The sequence below is a fragment of the Anopheles gambiae genome, chromosome 3, assembly GCF_943734735.2.
Source record: "Anopheles gambiae chromosome 3, idAnoGambNW_F1_1, whole genome shotgun sequence".
NCBI classification, from domain to species: Eukaryota; Metazoa; Arthropoda; class Insecta; order Diptera; family Culicidae; genus Anopheles; species Anopheles gambiae.
The window spans coordinates 55,756,300-55,781,900 of NC_064602.1; the positions used below are offsets into that span (position 1 = coordinate 55,756,300).

The 25,601-nt window shown below is 40.0% G+C and overlaps 1 protein-coding gene and 1 pseudogene across 1 annotated transcript; both read left to right on the forward strand.

Annotated features, from left to right (window-relative positions):
* The first annotated feature begins 4,340 nt into the window (after window positions 1-4,340).
* Window positions 4,341-5,627, forward strand: LOC3292317 (dynein axonemal assembly factor 1 homolog). Its single transcript, XM_560029.6, has 2 exons — window positions 4,341-4,537; window positions 4,655-5,627. The coding sequence occupies exons 1-2, from the start codon at window positions 4,518-4,520 to the stop codon at window positions 5,403-5,405; spliced, it is 771 nt and encodes a 256-aa protein (XP_560029.3). The 5' UTR covers window positions 4,341-4,517; the 3' UTR covers window positions 5,406-5,627.
* A 17,137-nt stretch (window positions 5,628-22,764) lies between these two features.
* Window positions 22,765-25,007, forward strand: LOC133393503 (6-phosphogluconate dehydrogenase, decarboxylating-like; annotated as a pseudogene).
* The last annotated feature ends 594 nt before the right edge of the window (window positions 25,008-25,601 follow it).

Sequence of the window (25,601 nt, forward strand, 5' to 3'; positions counted from 1 at the left end):
GTGGGGGAGTGAACGCACTAAGCCGAAAGGCATTGCGCTTTTACAGATGGTTAATGATCTGGGACTTTAGGTACTGAATATCGGGACATCCCACACATTCCGGGGCTGTGGATCAGCACGGCCCAGTAGGATAGACGTAGTTTTTGCCAGTCCGTCCATCTGCCGTCCAGACCTAGCAGCAAACCCTGCAACCTGCTGGCAGATCCTGTCACGATATTCCTATTCTGACCATGTTTACATCCGTCACACAGTTGGAGAACAGCCACCGAGGGAACAGCAATCAGGGACAGCGAGAAGACAACGCACAGCAGTGCGGTTGGCCGGGACGCGATGGAACACACGTCAGTTCGATCCTACACTCTTCGAGTCAGCACTGCAGTCAACCCGGTTTGAGGACCGGGCTACGCATGCGAAGAGTCTGATTGAGTCACTGACAAGAGCCTGCGATGAGACGATGTCGCGCGTGTTCCCATCACAAGACCACACCGGTCGGCCAGCGTATTGGTGGACTCCAGTCATTGAAGAGTTGGTGAACGAGTGCCGTATCGCAGAACAGCGGCGATTAGCTTCACCCACCGATCCCGATATTTCAGCATTGGATCGACAGGCTCGTCATGCGTTGAAGACTGCGATTAAGGCGAGCAAGAAACAGTTCTTTGACCGAATGCTTCAAGAGTTGCATGATGATGAGACGGGACAGTGCATCCGTAAGGTCCTGTATCGCCTACAGCCCTCTCGGACAGCGCAAGAACGGGATCCGGTGGTATTGGAGAGCGTTGTATCGACGTTGTTTCCGGATCATCCTCCAGCAGGGTGGCCAACTGAGGACGAACATGAAGTTGGCAACAGGGCGCCGCTTCGTGAGGTGACTGATTTGGAGCTGCAAATTATCGCCAGCGGTATGCAACCTAGGAAAGCCCCTGGTCTCGATGGGGTGCCGAACGCTGCATTGGCGTCTGCCATTAAGAACTATCCAAGATCCTTTCGACAAGTGTATCAGGAGTGCCTAGACAGGTCATGCTTCCCAGAACAATGGAAAAAGCAGCGGCTGGTACTCCTGCCCAAGCCGGGCAAGCCACCGGGGGATCCATTGTCCTTTCGCCCGATCTGCCTGCTGGATAACGCGGGCAAAACGTTCGAAAGGTTGTTGCTGGATCGCTTGAATGAGCACCTGGAAGATTCAGATAATCCACAACTGTCTGAATACCAATACGGTTTTCGGCGAGGGAGATCGACATTGCTGGCAATCCAACAGGTGGTAAATGCGGGCAGACGAGTCATGTCGTTCGGGCGCACAAACAACCGTGATCGGCGCTGCCTCATGGTTGTCGCGCTCGACGTGCGCAACGCGTTTAACACCGCCAGCTGGCAATGTATTGCTGAGGCCCTCAGGGATAAAGGAGTTCCCCTGCAACTGCGTAACATTCTGCAGGATTATTTCACTGACAGGGAACTGACGTACGATACAACAGATGGTCCCATAACGCGTCGGGTCTCGGCCGGCTGTCCACAGGGATCTATATTGGGTCCTACGCTTTGGAACGTCGGATACGACGGCGTGTTACGGTTGGAGCTTCCTGAAGGTGCACAGGCAGTTGGGTTCGCAGACGATTTGGCAATTTTGGCGGCAGGAACCACGCCAGAACACGCGGCAGCAATTGCAGAGGAGGCAGTAGGAAGAGTGCACTCATGGATGCGACAACATCACCTGCAATTAGCACCAGAAAAGACGGAATGCGTCATGATCTCCAGCCTCCGTCGAGGGCATCCAGAGATCCCGATAAGGGTTGGTGGAATTGAGATCCGCTCCAAGCAGGCGATACGCTATCTGGGGGTCATGATTCATGACCACCTTCTTTGGCGACCACACGTGACGATGGCAGTGGAAAAGGCCAACCGCGTTGTGAAGGTCGTCACCAACGTAATGAGGAACCACAGCGGGCCCCGGGTAGCTAAGCGGAGATTGCTTGCCGGGGTGTCTGAAGCGATTATTCGCTACGGTGCACCCATCTGGGCTGAGGCCACGCATCGAAAGTGGTGCCGGCGGATGTTGGCAAGCGTCCAGCGACCTCTGGCGCAGCGAGTCGTATGCGGATTCAGATTCATGAGCTAAAGCGTAGCTGTACTCATGGCAAGGCTCATCCCTCATCACCTTTTGATAAAGGAAGACGCGAGATGCCACCAACGGTACTTCGCCGACCCAGAAGCAAGTCGTGCTGTCTCCCGACGTGAGGAACGCGCGGTGACGCTGGAGGTATGGCAACGGGAGTGCGAAACGGGAGGGCGAAAGCATCGAATCCAGGAGCCAGCCGTTACGCACGTTGTGCGCACAGATTGATCCCCGAGGTGCATTCATGGATGGCACAGAAGCGGGGTGAGGTGGACTTCCGTCTTGCCCAGATACTCTCGGGACACGGATTTTTCCGAGAGTTTCTGTATGTATGCGGCTTTGCTCCATCCCCAGAATGCCCGGAATGCACAGGCTCGGTTGAGTCAGTGGCCCACGTGTTGTTGCACTGTCCGAGGTTTGCAGATGTTCGGCATGACCTACTGGAGATGGGAGTGGACGGTTCTATAACAGAGGAGAACCTCGGACAAATGTTGCTGAAAAGTTCAGACTCTTGGATCCGCATTCAGGAAGTAGCAAGCCGCATCACCACGGTGCTGCAAGTGCGCTGGAGAGAAGATTAGGCGGCGCTGAATACGCTTGCTAATTCCACATCCGCAGAGGCGACAGTCAACGCTGAACAGATGCAGGACGACCCGGCTGCAGCCCGACGAGCGGCCCGTAACCGTCAAGCAAGGGCCCGGAGAGCGCAGGAACGCGTGGAGCAGCTTGGGGACGTGGAATTGGCGTCGGCGTTCAGGCAGTTATACGGTCCAGCAGCCAGCGATGCGACATCATCAATTCCGGCAGCAGTGCCTCTGCTATTGGAGGCAACAGCAACAGTAGACCCTACACCAGTAGCAGCAGCCGTAGCAGTAGCAGAAGCAGCAACATCATCGGCAGCTGAGGCAGCACCACGAGTAGCAGCTGAGGTTGCACCCTTTTCAGCAACCACCGGAATGGCGCCTCCGTCATCACCAAATCTCTCTCCCAGACGTCGAAGACAAGCGCAGCGGCAGGCCAGAGCGCATATGCCCCCCGGCAGACAACAGAATGGTAGAGCAGTGCCTACTGCAGAGGAGCAGACAACGTCGTCGCCTGCGACAACGAGAAATGGAGAGAGCCCGACGACAACGGCAGCGGAGGGCGAGGGATAGTCAGGCCGTCATGATCCCTTTTTCGCCATTACCATCGGACGAAATGCAAGAAAGGAGATCTACACTAACAGCAGAAGAGGAGGCTGCTATCAGCATGGAGGCAACATCAGGACGTTAAACAATCCGCAGTATGTAGGGTGGCTTAGAAGAGCTACGGAAGGACAGTAATGTCTCACGGAAAAAAATCGAAGGAATACGACACAGTATCGTTCTTTTTTTTGCGAGTTAAATTAATTAAATCACTAATAAAGAAAGGAAGGTCTGTATGGACGGTTAAACCTGGTGGGTAAATCCCTAACGGGTAATTCCCACTGGGAGGCGCAAGCAGTTGGGAACGAATGAATATTGGAACCAATAAACTGCTTATTTATATTGAAAAAAAAGACGAATAAATCCAAAGAGGCTCTTTCTTGTGTGAGTACGATGATAATATTGTGGCCTTTCACGATACTAGCTAGCTTTTTACATGGATTTGGACAGTTTATTTTATTTATTTATTATTATTATGGTATCGAGCCTCCATGGCCTACATACACAATTACAACTAATGTCTTATAAACTATGTGTTCCTAAAATTAGATGCAATGCAGTCTCGTATGGCGTTGAAATCGTTGGCGGCTGAAATCATGTCAACACTCCATACAAAACCACACACAAAACTAGCCTGCGACATTCAGCCTAGATTATTTCAGCCTAGCTAGAATTTGATTCGAGCACCAGCCCGAAAAAATGTCAAAAACTACTATACAAAGCAAACAGCTGACAGGCTGAAATTTCAGCCTACGATCGTAAAAAGGAAAGGGGCCCAATAGTGAATAATAAACAACATCAATTTTCAGAGCAACATCGAATTGCACAATCATCGTTAAATAGGCGTTATTGTGTTACTCGAAGGATGAGTTTATTGAATTTTATGAATAGTTTTGTCTATAGACACTGTATTTGTATTTGATCGTTTGATTGCTAGAGATCTGATATGATCTAAATTATGACAGACTGTTATTAACAAGATCATCAGCACTCGATTGCTTGTATCGGGAATAGTCGGTCACTTATTAGTAGATAAATTGCCTGGGATAGTAATGAATGTTGTTTAACCAAGCAAGTTAAAATAAGAGAGCAAAGTGTGGAACGTAACAACATCTAGATTCTAGAACAACAATAACAACAAAAACAGTTTAACATTTATCGCATGACCTGATGGTTAGAGTAGCTTCGTTAGTCAGAGAAAAGCAGCGATCAAGTGTGGAAGCATGACCAGCATTGGTGTATTGTAAGTAGCTGGTGATATATAAATCAAATAATTCGAATGAATATTAAGATATAACCTGAATAATTCACGCACGAATAAGTCGAATAAAGAAGTATAAAATGTGATCTATCTTTTAAGGAAATTGACAATCATTGCATCACTATGTGTTTTCGTGAAAGGACGATACAGTCACGTGTCCTGTCAAGTCGTAGAAAATAAATGGTGCACTGTTCAACGACTTCAAATCACCGACCGCACAAATGTTCGCAGTTTAGTGTTTCCAGACGACCGATATGAGAAAATTCGTATTGGACAATACTACAGCTTCATCAACACAGACAGCATTATTGTTATTTTTTCTGGTGAGCTGTTCTACCGCATGCGACGTGTTCGATACCTACACATGAATGGTGTACGTATGGTAGGACTTGATATGCCCGATACCATTATAGAACTGGATGTGTCAGACAACTGGCTCTCCCGGGTTTACATTGATCCGGAAAAGAGATACAATCTGCGGAAATTGATCATGCGCAACAACCTTCTCACAAACATAGCTGGCTTCAAGTACCTCATCAAGTTGGAAGAGCTGAATCTCAGTGAAAATATGTTGCATACAGTGAACTTTGTTGTTTTTTCTTTCATACCGTACATACGTTTAATTGATCTAGCACGCAATCGTATTTTATTTACAAGTGGTGGTCAGAGTGTGATTTCACTTGATTTTCTCGAAACACTGAACATGGCAGAAAACAAGCTTACCACACTAGATATAGGAGTATGGATTTTTCCTTCACTGTTAACGTTAAATCTTACAGGAAATCCTATCGGACTATTATCTTTGTCAAATCATTACTCCTTTTCGCGCTTGACAAATATTTTACTATAGTAATTTTCTGGATTTTTTGAACAGCAGATAGTTCTTAAGATACGAACAATTAAAGGTGACATGATTTACCGTTTGTAAGCCTAATATATTAATGTAACTTTATAAATGTTCGTAGCAAATACAATGCAAAATATCAGATTGTTTTGGATTTCATTTAATTCAATTATATTATTTGTTTTACAGAAAAATAAAAAAATAAATAATTAACTTCAGTGAGTAAAACAGATGGTTTTATTAATTTTAGTTAGTTTCTATATTACTCATTGTGCATTTTGCAACCATTCCCATGGCAAAAAGAAATTTTTCTTGTATACTTCGGAATGCTCTCAAAGTATAACTACTTTGCAACAAATTAGCATATTTATTGACTTTCGTTGCAAAAAGATGGTGCTCACAAAGTAGATTTTCGCGCCCGCTATTCAGTCCTTACACCCTTTCTAGTTATGATTATTTCTTCAGTTCGGAAATGCCTGGGGACTTAAACATTTTGAATTTTTTTATTTGTTTATTTATTTATTAATTTATTTATTTAAAATTGGCCACCAAAGTGGATTAACAAAGTATGTACTTTCTTTTAAAGCTTGTTGCAGTAGCCAAAGCTTATTTTAATTACTAATTTGCTACACAGGTATTATTTATAAAAAGGTAATATTATTATTTTTAATACTATTTTAATCATTAAAGGGCCGATACGAACTGTGCCGTTTCTTCTGCATTAAAAAATAAATGAAAAATTAATTAATAATATGAAGATTCTAAAACTTAGTTTTACCTGCTGCATTCAATGTTTCATATTTTTATACTGTACGATCTGAACATCTAATCCAAATTAGTGTTGCTCACAAGTGTAATACTGTCACCATGCTGAATAAATTATGTGGATGAAAATAATTAAATTGAAATGTTTTAATTTAATTATCAGCTCTCTTTATGAATTTTACTCTATGTCTTTGAACATTCAACGCATTTTACCATACTCGCCTAGGATGTTGGCCCTACGTATACTGTCTTGTAAAAGCAAAGCAATGTGGTACACCACAGATGTTACAGGAGCAAAATGCTGAGGACGAGATTACGCGGGAAAATTTGAAATGCTTCTCTTATAGCATGACGTCATTTTGGCTCCTCCCAGATGTGAAACTAATCCAAATATGATGATAAAAGCGGAGCGGAATGCCAGTTCTTTATCATCAAATAACAGGTATAGCTCTGTATAAATACCACTCGATTTATGGAAGCCACGTACAGTTCTTCTCTACCTTTACTAACGATCGCATCAAGCTCTGTCCGTTGATCGAAATTGAAAATCTTTTCGAAATGGGTGATAGTACATGAAAAGTTATAAATAGTAACTATCCTATGGTGCAGTGCATTAAATAGTAAATTTTGTGGAAGGTGCGAATAGAATATTTGTTGAACTTGTACTTAAAAAGAAATTGGATAAAACAAACACTTGTAGTACACTATGAATCCAGCAGCTTATGTTTCGATAATTTTTGGGTGTAAGTAAAGCCAATCATTGCATAAGAATAAGAAGAATGGATGGTTCATTGTGAATTTAAATATGTTGTTCCTAGCATCAGCCTATAGAACAGGGGTCTCCAATAAACGACTCTCAAAAGCCTTTTATGCGGCCCGGGAGGACTGAGTTAAGGTTAAATTAAATAGCTTTCTTTTCGTAGTTAAACCAATTGTATTGGGGGCAGCTGGTAGCATGCGAACATAATAGTTACCCATAAACCTAAAAATCAGCGCATTGAAATTCAGCACATAACTGTATATTTATATATATATTATATATATATATATATATATATATATATATATATATATATATATATATATATATATATATATATATATATATATATATATATATATATATATATATATATATATATATATATATATATATATATATATATATATATATATATATATATATATATTTATATATACATATATACCATATATATATATATATATACATATTACATTTTTATACCATGTTTTCTTTTCATTGGATTATGTGGTATTATTTGATAAATTTGGTAAGTTCGTATTACTGTTACACCGGGTAGGGCGTTCTGCTTGTAAGAAAAAGTAATTATGGCGCTACTTGGCTTATCTATGTAACACCTCACATTTGGGTATGGTGTGGCAATTATCATGATATATCATAAATCAATTTTGAGTGTACATATCGAACAGCACCATTTGACATTTTGGTCTACCACAAATTTATTCATTTACAGGTTGTGTATTGTGGGTGGCCTGTAGTTTCCCAGTAGCTCTCTCGTGCGATTCATGTGGTCGGGAATGTGCATCTGCATGCGGTACAAGACACTTTCGTACATGCTGCTTCAATTACCTTCGGAAACGTAGCTCACGACCGTCTGCAGCTTCTGCTATAATTGATAAACGATTGGAATTGTTGTATGGAACAAAATTAGTTGAACAGAAACCCCAGACAATGCTCTCCAGCCTAACTAATATAGATTCCACCAATGTTGAAGGAGGCATTGATTATGAATATGTTCCGATCCTGTCTACGAAACATTTTGCAATTGGGAAAACCCAATCCGCTCCAAAGATAAGTTTACAAAGAAAACATGATTCAAATATTCCTGAATTAGACGACAACAATGAAAAATCTTCGGAAGAATCCGAATCAGGAGCACTGCAATTGTTTTACGAATCTTAAAAATAATATTTTAATTTATACCGATGGGTCAGATAACTACAATTAAAATGTGTTTCTGTTTGAATTTGAAGAGTAAAACATTTGTATGTAAATGTATTTAAATTCGACAAATATATTACATTTAGGCTGGGTAGATGTAATATTTAAGTCGGTTATTTTAAATTAGGCTGTATTAAACTTGTGACGATGTTTTTTCAAATTATCAACTGTTAAAAAAAATCTCCAAAGGTAATTAAAAACACATGCTGGAAAATCGGTAGGAAACCGTATGGCATCGATTTTCATGTAACCTTTGAAAATACACCATCAAACCCAAAAATCAATTAACCTCTAAAGTGTATTTGTCATCTTCCGATCTCCCTTCATTCCTTCAAAACAATAAAGAGGGCTTTATAACCATTTACTTCGTGGGATTTCTCAAATTAGCGTACTTCAAAGTACAAGCAAACAATAATGGGAAAAGGGTTTCATTGAAGAAAATATCACCATGATAGATAAAGGGAACGAGTAATTGCTTCTAAAATCTTGTTTTAATATTTACGACGAGATCGTGACGTGTTGAAAATTGTAAAACTATAGTAATGTAAACTTTGAATCGAATAATAAACGTAGCAATATGCCAAATAAAATAAAAATGTTAACGCTCTCTCAACAGAGGTAGAGGAGAATTATGATATTTTTCAATGATATGATAACATTGATGACACACCGTTGCCAAAAATGTTCAGAGAAACATTTTTCTGATGACACATATTTTGGAAATCTAGAATAAATATAGTATTTCGGACTCCTTTTTCTCATCGGCTGTTACTTCCACCCATTGGCGAATGCTGGAGTATACTCTTTCCATGTCATGTACAGTAAAGCCCCTCATAACAAATACCCTTCATTACGATGCGCATAACGAGCAAATCTAAAAGCTCAATAAATATCTCTTCTTACGAGTGAAATCTCACAAAACGAGCAGTATCACTTATGTTCCATTGTGAAATCAAGTTCCCAAATGTTTGCATTGGTCATTCCTATAATGAAGATTATCACTCAGGCAAATAGGATTTTTTATTTAAAGAGTCGTTTAGTATAAAACTATTGTTTATTAATAACGGTGTTGGAAACTAACAAGAAAAGTAACTGAACCGAATTTTATAGGCAAATTAGCGTAAGCCAAAAAAAAGTTTTTTATTTTAATAGATTATACTGCTGTTTCTCGCAAGTATAATTGTTCCAAAAGAAGAGCCTTTCCCGCCGCATTTGCCCTTTATTTTGTTTTTCCCAATAAAAAAAAAACATCGCCTCATCTCACATTCGTTGGAACCTTAAAAAAGTTTCCAATGAACAGGTTCTGGTAGAACTGTTGTAGCAATAATGCGCTGATACGGAGGGGGATACAACCTTGAAAAATTTAACATATATACTTGTTACGTACCCACCAGAACCGTCTACGATCGTAAAATCGGATCGATGAAACAGTTCAAAAAAGTTATTCCGTACGCATTTCAGATCGAAGACAGCGCTTTTCGAATATACTCATGGAACTGGTCAAACCGTAAAGTCTGTTTAGGCCGTCCACAAGGACAGAGGAAGTGTGGTAGGTCCAAGTTGAGGTGGCAAGATGCTGTAGAGGCGTCAGCCTAGAGGTTTTGTAGTGGCTAAAATAACATCGATGGTAAAGAGGCCCCCATTAGCCGGTCGTCAACTCGTACGACTTAACAACATGCCCGTCATGGGTTCAATCCCAACGTCTAGGGTGTTCACAATGCTCATAAGGTTCTCATAACAATTTCAAATTGTAAAAAAATAATTACTTTGGTTTGTATTTTCAAAACAATCATTGCATGCAAAAATGTTGTTTTGCTTCAAAACTTTTGATATGTAAAAAAAATAATTATTATCATAAAACTCCTAAAACCTTAAAATAAGTTCCAAACCACTTTTTTAAATCGTTAAAAAAAATATGTAAAACCTTTCTAGAAAATGTTATTTATATTTAAGAACGATTTTGAAATGCTTTAGTTAGCACAAAGAACCTGTTTTTCGAAGTGTCTTTATAGTTACGGTACGACCATAAATTTTTCGTAATAAGTCGTGTAAAAATGGCTTAAAAAATTTAGAAGAATAAACGAAGATGTGAATTGGTATTTTGCACTACTCATACATTAACTGTTTTTATCTATCTATCTATTACGGATTTTCCGCAAATCGCAAAAAACGACTGTCCATAAATATTTTATTAAAAAATATAGGTATACTTAGTCGAAACCAAAATATTTCACGTTATTATCTTAAATTATCTGAGATATCGGCCACAAAGTACAAACTATGTGTTTTTTGTCCCAAATTTGAGATTTTTCGACCGAACATACTCCATCGTATTTTAGTATATGACTAGCTGATTTACCCGGTTTCACACGGGTTAGCTTTAATGTCTTGTTTCAATTAAAAAATATAAGAATACACAATCCGAGGAGTAGAAATAACTACTCCAATGATTTTATCACAAAGCTTCCTTTCTTCTTTCCTGGCGTAATAACCGTAGGTAATTAAGATCTACCATAGTAATCATTCGTTTGGATACCAGTGAATTGATTGGTTTACCCATATACTTTGTGAGGATCTGATGGTTTATTTAACTACACACTATTATCAAAATAAAAATCGCGCTTATTTCGCTGCTTGCCTTAATCCGGCAAAAGTATTTATGTAAGCCCTAGAGCACACGAGCGTCAAAAAAATCTGTTCACTTTCTCCGGTTTATTGGGCGCTACTGCTCTCTGAGCACCACTAAGCATTTGGTTCTATTCGCTCGGAATTCAGAATCGACTAGAAACTGGTTGATCGTGGTGGCCTATATCGACTGTCACAACTGCTTTGGCAACTTCAGGATAAACATCCTTTTAAGTATCAGGGACGTGATCCATGCTAGAGTTGAACACCTTACAGGCATTACCACGCAAACAATGAGACCCTAAATTTTGAGTGATTCAGGTCGAGAGGTAAGAGGAAGCTTGAGGAAGCAAGGAGAAACGCGCTGCGATGAGAGTTCGCATTCTGTTTTACACGCGCGCTTCACTAACACCAATCTCGCTTGGCAAAGAGTAACTCATTTTGATGCCTCTCGCTACCCCTGGCCCTAGTTTTAAAGGAATCATGCGACACACTCGCACTCCACTACCCCATCCCATGGAAAAACGCTCCCACCATCGAGGTGTTGACCAAAATTTCGCTGTGTGCATGAGACAAACACTCACACTCCTCCCGCCCTCCACAGCTGAACGCACCAACCGTTGCGAAGATGGGAGAATTTTTGCTCTGAGCGTGAGACCCTGAAGCGCAACAGATGACACTATGTGTAAAGACGATCATAATTCGATATGGTCAAAATGCGTCGATTGTCGTTTTATTTATCTGGTAATGATGTTTTTACTTCATCAAAATTTTAAACGTAAACAACTAGGCTGATAACAATATTTGAATTTTTAATCAGAATAAAATCAATTCATTTGAAGTAAAATAAATTCCATTACACTTTATTATGACCATATGATCAACACTTGTACATAGTGCCATTTACTTTGTGTTCTTCACTCTCGCGCTGTGTTGTGATCGTTCGAAACTCATCGCCAGAACGAATGCAAATTTCATATGGGAAGGATTGGTGTCGGTAGATGCGAAAATTATTAAATCCTAATAGAAAAGTGGAAAAGTAAATCGTGAAAGATGTCAACGCACGCGTAAATGCAGTATGTTTTGTTACATGATCTACGGGTAAGTGTGAAACGACTAACTACTTTCTTTTTAAAAATAAATAAATTATTTTTATTTGATGTTACGCCAAACCAACTTAAACTTTATTGCACGAGCCAAAACCACCACCAAACCACCTGATAACCGTTACCAAAGTGCCGCGTCTTTTTTTCGCCATCGCGCCGCAAAACCGCTCGATCATCGTACCGCTTCGTCCGATCGCTCGCTCTCTCGGTTTTCGGTTCGCCTCTCGCAACTATCCGCAATATTTATTCTCACGGCCGCCCCTTTAGCCGCAGCTACACCCCAAGCGAGTCAACACGCTCGAAAGTAGCAAGGAAAGTAGAAATGAAGTAGCCTTCTACTTCCCTTCTACTTTTGTTGCTTAAAATCAGAAGAATGTAGAAACATGTGGGTTCCAGGAAAGAGCAAAAAACGAGTTCTTGAGTGAGTGTACACACACACGCACACGCGACGACTCACGCTTACACGTTCTTGTTCTACGCCCCTCCCCCTTCTCACTCGCCCCACAGATCTATTTTTAGATCATCACACTTCCATCGACGGCGGTCGATGTGACGATGTGTGTCGTCGCGTGTGTATTGTCGATTTGGTCAGAAAAACTTTTTCTTCATACCAAGTCTCTGACATGGAGCGTCGGCGTACCGATTGAACCATCGCGACTTTGATCAGTGCGCGCGGTTAAAACGACCTTTTGTATTGTGTTGTACGTAGCGTGCGCGCCAAAATTTTAAGAGTGCGCGGAGAGTGAATGTTGTTTTTTGGGGGTGGGGGATTGAGATACAGAGACAAATTTCGCTGCACATTAACACATACATTCTCACTGCACGGGTTGAACTGCGAATGCTCAGTTCTGAGAGAATATACTCGAGCGCTCGCGCATGAGTGCAAGCAAGCGCGGTATAGAGGATAGAGGTAGACAAACGATTATTTTGCTCCAAGCTTTCTACTTTTGTCCCGTTGGGACGTAGCCTTATCGAAAACCTTATCGAAAACGGATCGTAGCGGGCAAGGTCGCTACATGTCATTACACTTTTTTTTTTCGAAAGCAAGAAAATTTGCATATGTGCCTTCTATTTCAAGCCTGCTGCCTGCATATTATCAATTCTGTTCAATTATCCTACCACTTCCGTCGCATAAACGTGCACCGTGCACCAGCAATCGCTTCGTCTCTCATAAAGGATCTCTTGCTTCTTGGCTTATTAGCATCTCTCGCAACCTAAGTATACGGATCGAACAACCTGCTTCTCTGTGCTTATTGTTTCGTCTTATTGTCTTAGGTGCTGTCTAATAATTTGCCGTGTGCTCGTTCAATCCTCTGCTAAGAGCAACCTCTGGGGGAGCATTTGATCAACTCTGTCCTATCAAATTCATCCGCTCAACCGCACCAGATCAACCTTTTAATTGAACATCGAATATTATGCCGCTATGTCATCAATTCGCTTGCTTGCTTTTCGCTTCCATCCGTGCGTGTAGCGTTCTACCCGTGCGTGTAAAGTGTATGTGAGTGTGTACAGTGGTGACGTGTGATGTGTGCCTCAAAGTGTTAGCCTGCTTAACGTTTTTTTTTAATTTTTTTATTATTTTTTTTTCGAAATCCTTATTCACTAATTTTACAAATTTTTTCTTATGGATATGCATAAAAATTAATATAATAAGCTTATAAATCGATAACATCCTACTTTTAAACCCGTTCAGCTAAATTTGCATTATTATAAAAATGTTGATGCATATCCATGCTAATGCTAATGCTAATTTTTACTTTTGCTTAAAGTAGCCCTAGCTATGCCCTATTCTCGATCTGCTCCGTTTTCCCTAATCTGCCTAATCTAAACTTAACCCTAGTGCAGGGCATTTCCTCCTTTTGCACGTGCCTTATCCCGGGCAGACTCGGTATTTTTTTTTTTTAATCTATTCTATTTTTCTTTATTTATTTATTTACTTTTTTTTTATTCGTTAAACCTCTTCAACCTGTTGTTGTGGACCTTCTCTAGCCTTTTCCCATTTCTTATTACACATGTCTGATCGCTTGGTATTTCCACCACCTCATACGGTCCTCTCCAAATACCTTGCAACTTTTGCCCTACACCCGTTTGATTGTTCCGGACCAGCACCATTTCCCCCCACATGGGTTGCCACTCATTAGCGTTCTGGTCGTACTTTTCTTTTCTTTTACGTTTCGATTGTATAAGATTTTCCCTAGCGATCAAGTGCATCTCTTTTAGTTTTGTTTGCATTTCTTCACAAAAATCGGAGTACAATCTTTTCCTCTCGTTTTGATTATAAATTGATGTTGGCAATCTCGCTTTCCTCCCGAAAACCAACTCATATGGAGTGTACCCTGTCGAAGTGTTTATACACGTATTGTATTCCATAGCGAAATATGGTAATACTTTATCCCAAGTTTTATAATTTTTCCCGACAAATTGTCTTAAATATATTTTTAATTCTCTATTCGCTCTTTCAACTATATTTCCTTGAGGGTGATATGCAGAAGTATTGATTTTTTTTTTAATTTTTAGTAGCTTACATACATCTTTCATGATCTGGCTCATAAAATTTGTGCCCTGGTCTGTTAATAATTCTATAGGAACCCCTACAAGGCAAATAACCTCCTCTACAAAGGCTTTCGCTATTGTTGTTGCCTCTTGATTTCCCATGGGTGTTACAATGAGATATCTGGAGAGATCATCTTGGATAACCAATCCATATTTGTTTCCTTTCTCCGATTCTGGTAAAATCACAATATCCATGTATACTTTTTCAAAAGGATATTTTGAGGTGGTTGTGATTTGCATAGGAATTTTGTTGCATCTTCCTATCTTATTGAGCTGGCACGATTTACAACTTCTTACGTACCCTTCGATATCCTTGTCCATCCCCTTTCAAAAGAATAAGTCCTTAATCCTTCTTTTCATTCTTCTGGTTCCTAAGTGGCCTCCTAATGGAGCATCGTGAAACTCCTGAAGAACGGTGTTAATTTCAGATCTTTCTATTTCCACTTTATCAGCACCAGGTGTGTAATTTTGAAATTTTAGTTTTGCTTTTTCTTTTAAATTGTTCAATTTATCCCTCCTCTGTATTTCTTGTTCACTTGTTTCCCTTTCTAAATCCATTTTCATTAAATCTTCCCAGTGATTTGCCTGTTTAGTATCCATCATAGTTTGCCCACTGATACTTTCCTCTACTTCGTTATTTGAAATAAGGTTTTTCTTGATTTGTTGGCGTGTGATGACTGCTACCGTTTTAATTTGTCCATCTTCTTGTATTTCCCTCAGTTTAATTTGAGGAAGCCTTGATAAAAAATCGGCAACCACATTCTCCTTCCCTTTTCTATACCTTATTTCACATTCTAATCCCTGGAGCCTTAATCGCAATCGTGATAAAATTGGAGAATTTTCTTTGAGTCTCCATATTGACACTTGTGGTCTATGATCAGTGTATATGATAAACTTCTGTCCATAGACATAATGTTTAAAGTGTTCTACGGCCCACACGATCGCCAAGAGCTCCTTCTCGATTGGGTGGTATCGTTTCTCTACTCCGACATGAGTTTTGCTAGCATAAGCAATTGGCCTTTCAATGGTTTTCTCATTTGAAAGGACTGCTCCGAGAGCGTAATCACTAGCATCAGTGGTGATTACAAAAACATCATTATAGTTAGGACGTACTAATAAAGGCTCAGAAGTAAGAAGTTGTTTTAATTTTTCAAATGCTTGCTGACAGCCTTCATTCCAAACAAAATTTGTATTTTTCTTTAATAATTCATGCAATGGTTTGCGAATATTGGAAACATTTTGAAGAAATTTCCCATAAAAATTAATGGTTCCCAAAAACGAACGTAGCTCCTTGAGAGTTTTTGGTATTGGCATATTTAAAATAGATTTAACATTAGCTAATGTAGGTTTAATCCCTTCCTCATTTATAGTGTGGCCCAAATAGTTAATTTGTTTATGAAGAATTTTACATTTTGATGGTTCAATCTTGAGGTTGTGCTGTTTTAATCCGTTTAGAACTTTCTCCAAATTGAGATTATGTTCTTCTTCTGATTCCCCAAACACTACAATATCGTCCAAGTACACGAATGCCTTAACGGGTTGTATAGCGTAAAGAACAGTGTTCATAAGTTTCTGAAAAGTTGAAGGACTATTTTTCAAACCCATTGGCATTCTTAAAAACTCATAATGTCCTTTGGACGTTGAAAATGCTGTTTTCGCAGCGTCTTTACGTGCTATCGGTATTTGGAAAAACCCGGATTTTAGATCAATTGTGGAAAAATATTTACTTTGGCCAACGTTATCCATTATATCATCTATCCGAGGAATTGGATAAATGAAAGGCTTTGTAATTAAATTAAGAGCTCGAAAATCAACAACAATCCGGTATTTTCGTTCCCCATCAACATCAGACTTTATTGGTATGCACATCACGGGAGCATTCCAAGGGTTCTTACTAGGTCTTATAATTTGTTGCTTTAACATTTCCTCTATATGTAACTCCATAATCGTATTCAATGCTGCCGGAAATCTATATTGGCGTTTTTAAATGGGAATATTAGAGTTTGTTTCTATTTCATGTGATGCTGCATCTGTATTTGTTAAATTATCCCCTGGCAAATAAAATATATTTTTAAAATCATAAATGATATTTTTCATATCTTTCGCTGTAGTCTGTTCTAAATGATCAAGACTAATTTTTCTCAACAATTCCACATATCTTTCAGAATCTATCAGTTGTATTTCCTTACTTGTTTCAACTACATTACAATCTATTTCTTGTTTCTTAATATGTGGAAGTAGTTCAAAATCTTCTGGTGGGGAAGCTAAATCGCATTCAAAGCTATCAATAGGTAATTTTTCAATATTACTTTCATTGACCTCTTCGTTAACTGGAATTTTTAAGGATATGCTTTGAAAGTATTTATCGACTTTTACTGTGTATTCCTTTAGAAATTCTGCCCCCAACATTCCTGGGACATTAAGTGTTTTAATTATATAAAATTTTATTGGGTATGTTGACCTACCAATATGTAAGTTAATTAGAACTGAACCTACTGTGTCGGATACTGTTCCATCAAAACTAGCAAATTTTATATTATCATTATAATCGATTGAAGATGTCCCAAGCTCTTTTGCTAATTCCAAACTTAGAAAATTAAAGCAGGCTCCAGTATCAATTAAATAGTAAATTTCTTTTGCTCCCATACATTTCGATAAAATTTTGGCCATTAATTTACCGTCTTTAATATAATCGATCTTAAGCAATTCACTCTCTTCTACAAAATCGCTACATAAACCGTTATCAGATTTATTCTGATGTTCTTGACATGAACCGAAGAAGAATATATTATTTTGGCTTGTAGGAACACCAGTGTTTTTATTAAGATTGACTAGTGCTCCTTGTTTTAGTTTTTTTGATTCACAGTCGGATTATCGGATTGTTGGCGATTGTGTGAGCTGTTAGAGTTAGTGTAGAGGTTGTTTTGAGAAGGCCCTTGTGTAAAATTATTTTGAGGTATTGTGTTTTGTGTGTTATTGTTTCTATATGATGTAAAGTATCTTCTCGGGCGTGAATAATTATTATTAAAATTAGGAGGATTAGTATTATATGTTGTACTGTTGTGTTGGGGTATCCCAAAATTTTTAATGTGTGAATGGTTTAAGCTACTGTTACCATTATCGCAGCGTTTTCTACTATCAGTGCTACAATCTACGTTAGGAGCAGTTTGGTTATTTGGTTAGGTGTAATTATAACTGTTTTGGCACGGGTTCATGGAACTCTCATTGCTGTACGTTTCGAAAAATTGCGTGCAGTTTAATCTTTCCTCGATCTTTCGGATATGTTCGATTTGCACTACCTCTTCCTGGAGATATTCCAAAAGTTCATCAAAACTGAGATGCTTATTGGTTCTCGCAAGAGTTTTTAATTCCGGGTTCTTTAAACCAGCCAAGAAATGTATTTTTAAGTTTTTAAGTGCGTATGAATCTTCCGTATTTGCTCTATCGTTATTAGTAATATGTTCTTTAAGTTTCATCACTCTTTCTTTGTATTTGGAAAAAGGTTCATTGACCTCTTGTTGCAGCGTCTCGACTTGCTGGAAAATGGCTTCCAAGCTAAATTTTTTCTCCAAACACGTTTATCAGATTCATTTTAACACTGTTCCACGAATCATCCAAAATTCGATTAAAAGAACCCGCAGCCTCTCCCTTCAATTTGAACATTACCGTTCGTATAAGGTCTTCTTCTGATTCCCCTTCAGGAATTTGTTTCGCGAAATACTCTATTTGATATAGAAAACCGTCCAGATATTTTGCTGTTCCGTGATATTCCGGAATGTAAAGCATTGCTTTCTCTATCGGAAATTCGTACGCCATACTTGAAATTGTACCGTTTAACGCTCTCTCGATTTCGACACTTTGGTTAAGAAGCTCTGCTTTGAGGATCTGGAGGCGTTTTTTATAACAATATTCCTGATTCATACAGGATTCGCTAACAGTTGTGGAGTTTAAGTTGTGTGTAGGTTGGAATGCACAAATATTAGTTAAGCTACCTGTATTAATTTGAATTGCTCTACTTCTAAGTGCTAACACCCTATTGTTCATCACCTTACGCACGAAAATAAAATGAAGGATTTGGGAATAAATTACAAAGAGAAAGATCGTACAAACTATCTTAACTATTTATGTATTTTTTTATATTTAAAACGAATTAATAAACGATTAAAAAGAACTTATGTGTAGTATTCTTCACTATAATTTAATATCACCCACTATAACTCTGCTATTTTCCGCCACCACTTACCAAAAAAAATTTCACCAGCTAATCCCGTTTTTTGCACACCAGTCAGAAATGTTACCAGAAAAATTTTGCGCTTTTCCGCTGTCACCACATGAAACGACCAACTACTTTCTTTTTAAAAATAAATAAGTTATTTTTATTTGATTTTACTCCAAACCAACTTAAACTTTATTGCACGAGCCAAAACCACCACCAAACCACCTGATAACCGTTACCAAAGTGCCGCGTCTTTTTTTCGCCATTGTGCCGCAAAACCGCTCGATCATCGTACCGCATCGTCCGATCGCTCGCTCTCTCGGTTTTTGGTTCGCCTCTCGCAACTATCCGCAATATTTATTCTCACGGCCGCCCCTTTAGCCGCAGCTACACGTAGCCTTATCGAAAACCTTATCGAAAACGGATCGTAGCGGGCAAGGTCGCTACAAGTGTATGCATAAGAAGAAGAATCTTCCAAATGATGTTTGTGTTCTAACAATCGTACTGCTTTTAATGTTTGTTTATTCTTCTATTATTTTCCATCACACGTAGCTATTTCATTACCAAAGCTCCTGATAACAGATCAAAGCAGGTGAATCGGGCTTACAGAGTATCCGTTTAACTTCAAATATCTTCGTGATCGGTAAGTTTTAAATAGTGCTAGTTTTGTTCACCATTCTAATGCTCGATTTATCTTTCATTCCTCAGGAAAAAGCATCAAATAGCAAGTGTTTTTCTTCCAAGAGCACGCGCTATCGGTGGAGCAAGCAGCCAACGTTTTGTTCGCCCAGCACGCACCATCATGAATTGAAATATTCCCGAATAGCTCTGTGAATAAAAAAACTGCACAGCGGGTACCCGCTTGGCAAAATGTCGCGCGACATGCATGCTTGTAATCGATGCTTGTTAACATTTTATTTCAAGCATCGTGAGTGTCCCAGCGTGAGCGCTGAGCGCACCTCCCCTCATTCTCAATGCCGCGTTTTTGGTTAATCCTCGCTCCCACCCTTTCTTTCCTTCTCATCAACGGACCTACCATTCCCGCGAGCGTAGGCCGACCAAAAAATTCCAGGAAATTCCTACAGTAAGTGTGCAGTTTTTTTTTATTCACAGAGCTATTCGGGAATATTTGAATTCTTGGTGGTGCGTGCTGGGCGAACAAATTATTAACTGTTTGATCCACCGATGGCGCGTGCTGTTGGAAGAAAAACACTTGCTGTTTGATGCGTTTGCCTGAGGAATGAAAGATAAATCGAGCATTAGAATGTTGAACAAAACTAGCACTATTTAAAACTTACCGATCACGAAGATATTTGAAGTTAAACTCTGTAGTCTGTAAGTCTGTAAGCTCGATTCACCTGCTTTGATCTGTTATCAGGAGCTTTGGTAATGAAATATCAAGGTGGGATGGAAAATGATAGAAGAATAGACGAACATTAAAAGTAGTACGATTGTTAGAAGACAAACATCATTTGGAAGATTCTTTTTCTTCTGCATACACTTACCCGTAGATCATGTAACAAAACATACTGCATTTACGCCTGCGTTGACATCTATCACGATTTTCTTAACCATTTTTCTATTATCATTTAATAATTTTCGCTGCATCTACCGGCACCGATCCTTCCCAAATGAAAATTGCATTCGTTCTGGCGATGAGTTTCGAACGATCACAACACAGCGCGAGAGAGAACACAAAGTAAATGGCATTATGTACAAATGTTGATCATATGGTCAAAATAAAGTATACAGGCGTCCCCCGAGTTACGACCCCTTCGAGTTACGACGATTCGCAGATACGACGATTTTGATTTTGACAGTTAAAAGTTGTCATTGACAAGAAATTGATGTATTTTTTTGAATATCTGGGCTGATAACCATTATACACACATTTCCAAAGATTCCACAACTACCCTAGCTTGAATATCTATGTTGTGTACGGTTTTTAAAATATAATTCTTTCATTATCAAACATTATTTTAAATAAAATACATGATATCATAAATTCCACCTCTTCAACTTCGGTTATAAACTTAATATTCATAGATATTCGACATACGACTTTTTCGATTTACGCCTTGCTTTGGGACATTTTTTCGGTCCCAAATACAGTCGTATCTCGGGGGACACCTGTAATGGAATTTATTTTACTTCCAATAAATTGATTTTATTCTGATTTACATTTCAAATATTGTTATCAGCCTAGTTGTTTACGTTTAAAATTTTGATGAAGTAAAAACATCATTACCAGATAAATGAAACGACAATCGACGCATTTTGACTATGTCGAATTACGATCGTCTTTACACATAGTGTCATCTCTTGCGCTTCAGGATCTCACGCTCAGAGTAAAAATTCTCCCATCTTCGCAACGGTGGGAGCGATCGGCTATGGAGGGCTGGAGGAGTGCGAGTGTGTGTCTCATGCACACAGCGAAATTTTGGTCAACACCTCGATGGTGGGAGAGTTTTTCCATGGGATGGGGTAGTGGAGTGCGAGTGTGTCGCATGATTCCTTTAAAACTAGGGTCAGGGGTAGCGAGAGGCATCAAAATGAGTTACTTTTTGCCAAGCGGGTACGCCGCCGTACACACAGCGTGTGTCATAATTTTATGCGTGAAAATCTTACAATTAAAATTATTCATGACAATTTTATCAACATTTTTATACTCTGATGAACTTTCACGAAAGATATGTAAAAACTTAATGGAGTGCAATTGAATTTAGTGCAATATCATTAGCAGAACTATTTTGATATTTGTTATTTTGATTAGTATTTTGATATTTGTTTGGGATGGGATAACTCAATTGATAATACTGTTTTTTTTTTGCTGTTGAAATGTACAGTTCTTTATTCGCTGCTACCGTATCGCCATGTGGTTTTGACACCCCGATTCCCGTTTCTCCGTCTGTGCGCAAATAACACTTGTGTTGTTGTGTTTACAAGCAGGTTGAGTTCTTATCATTCGCGTTGCGCGAACATACTGGCCCCTTCAGGCGTTAGTTCTGAACCATTGAAGTTACTGGAAGAAGATACAACTTCGCAATTGGCCGAGTGTATTCGCCAGAAGCTGTCTTCAATGTCACGACTCTTACCACACCATCATCGCCTGGGTGTGTTTTGATGATACGTCCTAGTGGCCAATGCAATGGGGTAGTTGACTCGTCCTTGACCAAAACAAGTTGGTCCATGTCTATTTTTACTGGTGGTTTGAGCCATTTGCTCCTAGGCTGAAGAGTTGCCAAATATTCTGCGCTTCATCTTGTACAAATCTGCTGAAGAAGCTTTTGTACCAGTTGGTAACGTTTAAGACGGTTGGACGGTATTTCCTCTAATTTGTTATCAGGAACTGCCTTTAGATTACTTCCGACCAGAAAATGGCCTGATGTTAGTGGCTCTAAGTCAGACGGATCGTCACTGAGAGGAACCAGTGGACGTGAGTTGAGGTAGCATTCAATTTGACAAAGCAACGTTTCCATGTCATCTTGAGGCAGAGTTGTTTTGCCAAGAACCCTGAAAAAATGCTTCTGAGCAGAATGAATTGCTGACTCCCATAGTCCACCAAAGTGTGACGCTTTCGGTGGATTGAAATGCCAGCGCATTCCTTGTGACGTGCATTCTTGGATGATTTTGTAGCGACCAGACCGCCATCTGGCGTTAGAATAAGCGAGCGATCGTGACATCCAGGGACAAAAACACGGATCTCCGTGGAGCGCACTTACCAGGCACACGAATTTGTCAAAGTGATGTGCGCCGCGTGTCCAGCGCTACACTTCCTGCTATCAGCGAGCACACTCTTTCTCTTTCCACACCGACCTCGAAGACGAACAGACCTCTTCCTTCGCTCCGCGATCGTAAAAATCCTCAATGCGAACCCCTCTCGAACGAACGTGCGCAACCGTTCCGAATATAGTGTAGAATAAAAATTCATTGTTACATACTCACGAAACCCAACGCGTTCGCGACATAAAATTATGGAAAAGATAGATCCGAACTAATCGACCCCCTAAAATTTCAATTCGATGTTGTTTGCTCGTCACCAATGCTCGCAGTTCTCTGGAGGCGCCTAGGAAGTTTCATACGTTGTCACTGTGAATGTCACTGCCAAGGTTATTAGACTCTATACAGGTTACGACAGAGCGATTGAGAGGGTCACCATTTTGTATACCTTGTTTACAATTTGTCTGTCAAAATCGACGATGGTCAGCTGATGGTTGGAATAAACAACATAAATAAGATTGCAGAAGCTGAAACTAACGCTTCAAGTTTTGTTCATCCTACCACGTTCCATCGTTAATAGAATACGACTTCTTTGTTGTCCTGATCAATGCTGAGTAAGTTCTGCTGATTTGCCAAGGATATCATCCCATTGTTTACCCAGTACCGTTTGTTCTCCAGGTTTGAAATTGTAATCACAGCTTCTGGGGACGAGGATTGCCGTCTAGCAGCAGCATTGTTAAAAAGGGTGAGAAATTATGCAGTCCTAAACGCGACCCTACTGCGATGTGTGGGAAGCGGCAAAGCTCCATTACGATTCGCCACAATCGTCGGGTTCAGGGTGATCGTCTTTGCTGCTCCTGTTCTAGTTCTGGTTCATAGGAAACGAATGTTCGTGCTGTTGCGGCTGCAGTCTTGTTCCAGTGGGGGTCGAGGATTCATGCAGCCTCGGGTATGTAGAATTCTCTGTTCGATCTCTTTATTTCACTTCAGTGGTTACATGCGTAAAGACGTCCGTTCGCTCGCACCGTTCGCTCGCTTCTGCCGTTCAACATCAGTTCCATCCCTCCCGACAATGGCACTCAAATTCTCTCATTTTCTCATGCCCTCTCTGTCACATTCGTAGCTCGATCTCCCTCTTCTGGGACTTAGCGTTCTGAGCATGCGGTTTTTGCAACGGTCATTTCGTGCCGCTTCGATCTCATCACCTTCTTTCCCCTCCCACCCCTCTTTTTGATCCACGCTTTGGGGCTTGCAAATTTTTGACATGTCAAATGAGAGTGAAGCTAAAATGTAAACAACAAGTGTTCGCGTGTGCGGTGGTTTTGTAAGTATTTTATGCAAATTATATGATATTTATCATTAAAAACGTTTTGTTTTGTAGAATAAACATGAAATCAACCACGGAAATATGATTTAGTTGTGGTGGAAGCGAAAAAAAATGCTTGGAGCATGGAATAAAACCGGATGAAATTTCTAGCCTTCACGCACGATGCCGACGCTGAGGTAAGGTGTGTTTAATTTCGATGATTGTTTCATTTTAGGGTGTGATTTTTGAGATATAACTGTTCCTGGCGGGGATAGTCAATAGTCGATACCCTCTGCAGCTGTGAAGGGATGCAGAAAAAGGGGCTCGCTACCACCCTTCCCACACTCGGACGCATTTTCCGCGGATGTAAGATATGTTCCTTTGTTTTAATTGAATGGTTTGTAATGTATGTGACCTTTCTCCCAGTAGGCTATATGCGCCAAATCTAACGGTGATCCGTATTGTGAAGGAATTGTCATAGGCGGTGCCGGGGACTTGGTGAAAATGGTACACAACGGCATCGAGTACGGTGATATTCAACTGATCTGCGCAGCGTGTCACCTGATGCTGGCGCTGGGCATGACACGGAAGGAAATGGCACAGGAGTTCGACGTGTGGAACAAGGGCGTATTGGATTCGTTCCTGATCGAGATCCCGCACGATTTTCTGAACGGCGACGTTGAGGGATAGATGCTTGAGCTCATTCGTGACTTGGCCACAAGGATACGGGCAAATTGTCGGCGGTTGCTGCCCTGCGCCATGCCGTTCCGGTGATGCTAATTGATGGAGCGGTCTTTTCCCGCTGCTAATCTGCTCTGAAAGATGAGCATGCTCAGGGCAGCAATCAACCGGCCGGGCCCAGCACGAAAGGTATCGTGTGCGCAGGGCTTCATGTTGCAGCGCGAAGCGGAGATGGATCCCAAACAAATGGACCCCAAACTACGATTGTATTGAATTGATGTGGCGCTGCGGTTGAATCATGTTCATCAGCAAGATTCGGAAAACTTTTGTGCGCAATCCACATATTACCACGCGTACTCCATTCTATTGCTCTGCAGCTGCTTTGCGACTGCCAGTGACTTGCTAAGCTCGTTAGGCTAGCTGAACGAAAATAGATAGTGCACAAATATTTTGCTGAAAACATGATAGTTCATCGTACTATAGGAACACGCCATCACGCAACTACCACGAAAACAAGCACTAAAATAACCGAATTGTTGGGCCTAAAGAACATGATCGTTCAGTGCACCACAATGGGAGGGTTGTTTTTTGCTAGTGCTTTCTATTTCATGATGTTCTCGAACGTATGCCACATAAACAATTACATCGTCAGGCAAGTACACTTTGGAGACTACGATTCGAAACACGCTCTAATGCTAATATGTTTTATGTATTTTCAGGTTGTAGTATAAGTCATGTATGGATGGATTCCTGTAGAAGTAAGTGGTCTAGCCTTTTGTGGTAACACGTATTCGCTAAATCAACTCAATAGACTGGACAATAACGGTGTCAGATTTTGAGAAAAGTAGCAATTAATTATATATTATGTAATGGTAGTAAAAAACTGATAAAACTGATTAAGGTAGTAAGCATAAACTTTATTAAGTTCCACTTCTGGAAATAATTTTAAACTAAATTGAAGTGTGATGCATCGCATCGTGCTAATTAATTATCCTAACATACTTAACAAGTCAGCATTTTCCAGTCAGTCACAGTCGACGCTTGTTACAACCTTTTCTGCATTTTTGGATTAACTGTCGCATAGTTCTTTAGTAAATTTTACTTTTATTTGCGACACTGACAGTTTGTTAACAGTTTCGTGTTTTCGGAAGCGGAAATATGACTTTTAATGTTAAGCTCGTTACGTTTATTACGTTTCAACATTCTTCAATCCATTAAAGTCACAAAAAGAGCATGTAAGACTTTT

Bases quoted from the DNA above. Each gene is read 5' to 3' on its own strand.
- LOC3292317 (XM_560029.6), top strand. From the start codon at position 4,518: ATGACCAGCATTGGTGTATT. The intron at 4,538-4,654 runs GTAAGTAGCTGG...CTATCTTTTAAG, and splicing joins ATGACCAGCATTGGTGTATT to GAAATTGACAATCATTGCAT.